The sequence below is a fragment of the Cynoglossus semilaevis genome, chromosome 8 (assembly GCF_000523025.1).
Source record: "Cynoglossus semilaevis isolate Cse_v1.0 chromosome 8, Cse_v1.0, whole genome shotgun sequence".
Taxonomy (NCBI): domain Eukaryota; kingdom Metazoa; phylum Chordata; class Actinopteri; order Pleuronectiformes; family Cynoglossidae; genus Cynoglossus; species Cynoglossus semilaevis.
In genome coordinates, this window is record NC_024314.1 from 3,798,304 (window position 1) to 3,805,138 (window position 6,835).

General features: G+C 39.9%; 2 protein-coding genes across 3 annotated transcripts in view; both read left to right on the forward strand.

Moving 5' to 3' along the window:
* Positions 1-3,065, forward strand: part of fam171a2b (family with sequence similarity 171 member A2b) — a 9,294-nt gene extending 6,229 nt beyond the window's left edge. Inside the window, exon 9 of the mRNA XM_025057674.1 lies at positions 21-3,065. Within this exon, the coding sequence (XP_024913442.1) occupies positions 21-357 (337 nt within the window). The 3' untranslated portion in view covers positions 358-3,065. The remainder of the gene's footprint in view (positions 1-20) is intronic.
* Positions 3,066-5,751: 2,686 nt separating this feature from the next.
* Positions 5,752-6,835, forward strand: part of grnb (granulin b) — a 7,035-nt gene continuing 5,951 nt past the window's right edge. Inside the window, exons 1-2 of one of the 2 annotated variants that reach the window (XM_025057744.1) lie at positions 5,752-5,911; positions 6,164-6,235. In XM_025057744.1, coding sequence (XP_024913512.1) covers positions 5,894-5,911; positions 6,164-6,235 — 90 coding nt within the window. In that variant the 5' untranslated portion in view covers positions 5,752-5,893. The remainder of the gene's footprint in view (positions 5,912-6,163; positions 6,236-6,835) is intronic. The other variant, XM_008314081.3, reaches the window with a different exon arrangement.

Here is a 6,835-nt window from a genome sequence, read left to right on the forward strand (position 1 = left end):
AAGGAGGGGCGGGGGGTAGTTCGGAAAGGCCATGGTCTTAGCAGCACAGGTGTGAAGAACTACTCCAAGCTGGCCTACCCCGACCACAGTGAGCCCAGCAGCAGTGAGGGACGTCCTGTGTCACCGGAGGAGAACTCCCTCACCCCTCTGCTAGATGAAGGTCCATCCTCACGTGGCTCTACCATCCCTAGAAGAGGACGTAGTCGTGTGAACAGCGGCCGCAGCAGCAATAGTGAGAACCGCCGCGATTCCATGACCAGCCCAGAGGATGATCCAGACGACAAAGACGAGAACAAGAAGAGTCCGTGGCAGAAGATTGAAGACAGGCCTCTCATGGTTTTCCATCCAAGGAAGTGAGGTTTTTAAGGGTCTTCACAAATGCGAGTCTTTACACATAAAAGACATGATGAGATCCTGATAAGCACAACCAGACTGGACTGGTCTGATTTCAGGTTGTGGTTAGATCTTTGTGTTTGTGGAGAAGGTCCAAGCAGCTCCTAGTAACAGTCATTGTCTCCATGTCAGTTAATTCCACTGGTTTCCTCCACATCACCTGTTGTAAAGTGAACGAATCCTTATCCCCTGTCACATCACTGACCTTTGGTCTGAGCCATTGCATCTGCTGACTGTGGAAATAGCCATTTTTGAGGAAAGAATATAACGATGAAGCACTTCCTAAAAATTGAGAACTAATCGACAAATAGTTACCATGTGTTTGGGAGTAGATAGAATTTTATAGGATTATAGGATCATTGATGGATTATGATGTGAATTAACATGTGACATGTTAAACTTGAGGCTAATGTTAGCGGTCGAAAGTTTGTGCCTCTCTTTGATGGACTGCACCCTTTTTTTTAAATTTTAACACATTCTTCTTTTTCAAAGACATTCCCACACACATGTCCTTGTAGGGAACCTCACCCTTATGTTTGAATCCCTTTTTTTCCTGACACCCTGTGACGAGATGTGCTATAAAACCCAACACTGCTCCTTCGGGGACATTTGTGACTTCTTCTTCCTCCTGTACCATGTTGTAATGATTTTCATTGTAAAGCATCAGCCTCAAGTCTGTCCTCTTCTCCTGTTTCTATTTAATACAGTGATCTGCTGTAATAACTCTGCCAAAAGTATGCATTTCTGCCTTTCCCTGATGATGCCAGGAGTTTTTGGGACAACACGACTGCAGGTTTCCTGTTGTGTAAATAGAGGCCCTGACATTTGGAAGACCATATTGTATAGAAAAGTTGCATGCATATGAATGTATGATCGAAACAAAAGGCACCCACAGCCCTTCACACCAGAGTTTTCAGCCTTTGTGGAGAAAATCTTGATGCCAAGAATTTTTCTTATTTTAAATGATTTACACAGAAAAAAAAAACATTTTTGTATAGAAATGCCTGATTATTATTATTCTCATAGACCACATATGCGAAAATTAATTTAGCATTCTGGTTGCAAATGTTGGCTGCAAATAGAAGGCCAGGAAAATGCTCTGTTGGTTTGGGAAGTACGTAGGTGGGGAAAACATGGTCGTGAAGATGAAGGTCACAGTCACAACTTTTGGCTCTTTTTCAATAGAACATACACGTAATTTTAATAGAATCAAAAATATAGACTGAAGCATAATCCAACCAATCACATACACAGTCCTCATGACTGTGTATGTGATTGGTTGCAGAAAGAAATTGTGAAATCTCCAAAATCATAAGACCTAAAAGTAGCAGTCGAGACCATTGAGACCAACAGTTAAGGAAAAGGATGACTGGAAGTTGAGAGGAACAGATGATGCACAGCTTTGCTCTGTAACATTCGATCAGTGATAGTTCCTGGCGCTTCACCAATAGCTTTGTTCATTTCTTATCTGTGGTCCGTGACTCCGCTCTGATCTGAGCAGCAGGGCCTGGACTACTTTTCTCCTGTAAGTGCCTTTTTCTCATAGGATTGAGTGATAGGCGTGCAGGTCCCCTTTCAAACGTTAGTCAACACCTAATGCAATGTAAACTGATAGGCACTAATAAGCACACTGCATTGTGATTACTCCAACACGCGTCACTCTGGGGAGCATGTCTGCCAAAACTTTTCTTGCAGCTTTTTCATTCTTAAATTTTTTTTTATTATATCTATACCCTTTTTTCCAGCCAACTTGTAAATGGTCTGATGAACTTTATGAGGTTTTCACTGTATACACTATGTTGTGCATGTAATCTGTAGAATAGCTCTGTTTTTGATGAAACATTTTGTAGGTGATGATAACGAGGATGTTTGGCACAAAATGTGATGCACTGACGCATTGAATTGTGTTTCCAAATTAACATGGTAGTGTGCGATGATGTACATTGGACCTTTTCTCCCCTCCTGATCCACTTCTAATAAGATTCACTTCCGGTCGTAAATGTTTACAACGACATACTGACCAACATTCACATCCCTGCTGTTGTTGTTAGCATCACTGCCGTCGACGCATTGACAACTGTGAACTCCAGTAATGTCAGTCAGCAGATCTGTAAAAGCTTGTGTGCTTCAAAAACTTGAAGAGGTTTTTGTTCTTTGTTTCGCTGCACAGTATATGATTTGGGGTTAAAATCTGAAAGCTTGTACAAAAATCCTTCTGACTCTCTGCTCCTCTGTGCCATTTGCTTGCTGTTCATAAGCCTGTTTCCGTCGCTGAAGTCTAATAATTGTAGAGCCCTGAAAGGATTCCCGCTGAACTGTTGTGTACACCGCTGTACTTTGAACCAGATATTGATTTATTATTGAATTACTATTGGGTTGTGCAATTGTTGTTTTCATTTTGTGTTAACTGAGAGATCTGTGTGTTTCCTTGATAGACTGTAAACTTGTATTGTGCCGGTTTCAGAGAGGGTTTGTTCATGCCGATTTACAACCAAGATGAACTCTGACCTCTTGAAACCTGGAAAATATGATTTCATAGTGGAATACATGTCCAGTGGAACAAAGTGTAGGCCTTTGTCCTGTGCAGAACACCATTTGCTTTAGTCAGTTGTTTGTAAACTGTAAATCAATTCTTTCTGTACACGAGACAAATAAATCAATTTGTTCCCACAGTCGTTTAATGTTTGTGGATTCATTTTGATGATGAATTGAATCTAAACTTGAATGTAAGTAGAGCCTATTTTAAAAAGTCTGTAATATTTTACTCTGGTTTTTAAATACCTATATTCTGATTCTGTCTCCAAAAAGCAAAACAACACAAAACGTTTTTACTTGTTGGACCACACAATACACAACAGAACATGGTTAGCTCGAAAATAATTTTGTCCTTTGATATCCTTTTAACTTGAAAGGATGCGTTCTCTTTGTGTTTGTATAGATGCTGAGGAAAAAGAAGTGAGGCATGATGGTCTCCAACACGCTTTTTATCAAATGGCATCTGCTGTTAAATATTTCCCTCTCCTGGGTCAAATAAAATGATTCTCATCATCAAATAAGAGAGGAATAGAGGAGGCAGCAATGCATCATGACAGAGACTCCTTTCTGTAAAACACCAACAGATGACACCCAAACAAATGACGACAAGAAGTCACGGCTTTTTGAATCCTAAAGAAGGCAGTATTGCAACTTCAGAAATGCTAACTGCCAATAAACCCCAACCAATCAATAAACCAACCTTCAAATAAAAATCACCATGGGGGCTCAACTGTCACTGCAGCCCCAGGCAGAGGAGATAGCAACGTTAGAAGTGATACGTCCACCAATCAAGTCTTTCTTCGAAAAAATTACAGAGGAACAGTGGCTTCTCCTGAAAACTGGTGTGCTGGATGGTGGTACGGAGAAGTTGCTAGCAGAATTTCTTCTAGAACTAATCGCTGGCCTTTCAGATGCGCTGTTAGCTGAACACATCAACCTAAATGTTGTTATTTCAGAGGAGCTCGTGGTGTCCACTGTAGTGCTCCCGCTCACCCGCAGCTTGGCAGAGTTTCTGGTTTTTGAAGACAAAGTCAAGTGCAACAGCATTGACCTGCTGAGTGACCTGATTGTTCAGGAGGTCACGGAGATTGCTGACTCCGTGCTGGGCATTGTAACAGATGCTGCAGAAGCTGCATATGTGACAGCTCCCTGCAGACTCAGTGCCATGATCAGCCATGCCTCTAATATATTACACACTCTGGAGTGCAAAGTGTTTGTATTTAAAACTCCAGCACAACGCCTGCAAGCGAAAAAAATACATGCAGCTGAACCTCAGGACTCAGGAGAGTTGTCAGCCGTCCGATATGTGAGGGAGGAAGTGAAAAACATCACAATGCCGTTGCTGAAAGACTTGCCTGACTTTGAGTACGAGCTGTTCCAATCGTCTGCTTCACTAGAGGTTGACAATGCAGCAGCTAAAATTTACAATTTTATGGAAAAAAACATTAGTCGATTGGACAACCCCAAAATAATGCTCAAAGTGAGCTTGGAGCTGCGAAGTAAAATAGAGAACATCCTCGCCAAGCAGTTAATTAAAGCGTCAATATGTCACATAGTGGCACAGCTCCAGACTGGCTCTGTACCTGATGCTGAAGATGAAAACGGGAAGTCGCTGCAGATACTTCTCACCAGTGTCACACGTCTGCTCATCATTGCATCAAATGAAGATCTTCCCTATATGGCTGTGGATGATATTGATGTGTTTTGGAGATTAAAGTACATTTTTAGTGGTAAAGATTTGGATTTCACACAAAACCTAGTTAATATCATTTACCTTTACATCATGAAGGAGCCACACGATGATACTATTTCAGACTTGTACATCACCATATGGGTCAAAGTACAATGTTGCATGGGCCTCGTGAGTTGGTGGTTAAACACTCAGGCAATCATCCAGAGTGGCAAAGTGACAGACACTTTAATAGGGCCTGAGCCTGAGGTGAGTGAAGCTAAAGCAGTCCAAGTGATAGACACTGACCAGGAAGACTTGGAAAATGAAGAGCCTGCCCATCAAGACAATAAATCACATACTGAGAATAACAAATCCACTTTTCTTGTACGAGAGATCACTTTAATCAGCGATGCAGAGGTGACAGATACTGACCGTGAAGACTCTGACCACAAAGACAACAAATTACTGAGTGATGAGAAGTACAATTTTAACAATTGCTCTAAAACATTCAGAAAACTCACAAAAGACATTTTTACTGACCTGCATGGCAAGTGGAAAAGTACTAAAAAGTACATTCTCTCCTCCATCCATTGCTTCCTCAATTCCCAAAATAAAACAGGTTTCTTCACAACTTGCCGCAAAAGCTTTGTGAACATTGTCAAGCGTAGAAACAGGGTTGGTGTCATCTGAGCCCTCATACTTGCCAAACCATGACTGTAAAACATATAAAGTATTCCAGAGACAACCATCTGTGTTTTCCTTGGAATCATTTATCCAAAAACAGGACAAGTAGGAAATAATCTGTGGACCATTTTAAAATTAAAATGAAAAGTTTTTTTGTTCAAATACCTAACTGTGTCTGGAATTACTAATAAAATATTTTTTAAATAATTGATGTTANATTGTATGTATAATATTGTATTATATATGTTTTGGTTTTTGTTGGGGGGGAGCTTCCGCAATGTTGGCCATGTTGGATCACCATGGTTTTGTTTAAGTAAAGGAAACGACATGTTTTGTTACTGCTGGGACAGCATTTGTAAATAGAGAATAGGGGAAGTCTTAACCACAACGTTTTACTTAACCACAACATAGAAGCACAAAACAACCAAAAATAAATAAATAAATAAGGTTAGTTCCGCTTTAAGATGACGCCTACATTGAGGCCGCCTACATTGTCACGTGACCGCTTGTGTCACGCGATTATTGAATAGTCAACACTTGTACATTTTCCCGTTAAATTCATCGTGGACCTTTACTTAATTACAACATATATGTGACACTGTAGGCTGAATGCGCCAGGTCCTACAGGTAAGAGAAATAATAACGAATAACCCTACCAAGAAACATTAGCTTTTGTGTTAGCCACCTAGTCTGCTTAACTACTTGCTAAGCTACAAGATGCTTTTATGGTGGCATTGTTTGAATCCGATGCGAGGTTTTGTATCACTGTGGTTATTAAAACACTAATAATCATTAATGCAAGTAATATTTGAGTGATTTATTTAATTGCCGAGTAGTTTTCGAGTATTGTATTGACGAGATTATTTTTCTTTGTCCTAGGCTTTAAACCGAGTATGCAGCGCAGTATTCTCTGCTAATACCATTTGTGCCTTCAAGTCATCTAATACAATGGTAATGTGTTCTGCCGACTGATGCAACGTCACCAAAATATGTCAAATACTGTACGAGACACATTTTGTGTTTTTTAACTGTGTTGAATCGTGTTGCAAGTATATACACTAGCCCTTATAATAATAATAAGAGCGTAATATTTATTGTGTACACATGAAGGAGTGACATATCCAGAAGATATTAATTTTGCACGTTTTTGACTGTTGAACAAAGAATACATTTGCGTAGAAATGCGCATTTGCACACAGTTGATATGGTGTAAACACTTTCTAACGAAAAAACACACCCGTCTGCCCACATTCTTTGTCAAATATAGAAGCCACAAACGTAGTAGATACACTTATGGCTTAAAATGCATTATGGTTCTATCACGTGTCAGCTTTTTGCCTGTAGAAAATAACATGTTTTTTGGTTATTTTTTCTGTTTTGTACATCTTCACTGCTATAAGAACAAAAAAATAGAAATTGCAGAACAGTAAGTTTACAGCTGAAGTCACAGTGACATTTGCTGACACGTAGCCATCAACATACATAAGAAGGACGTGAACTCTATAATGTTTGGTGTTGAAATCCACATTATCAATTTGTCAATGGTGGTTC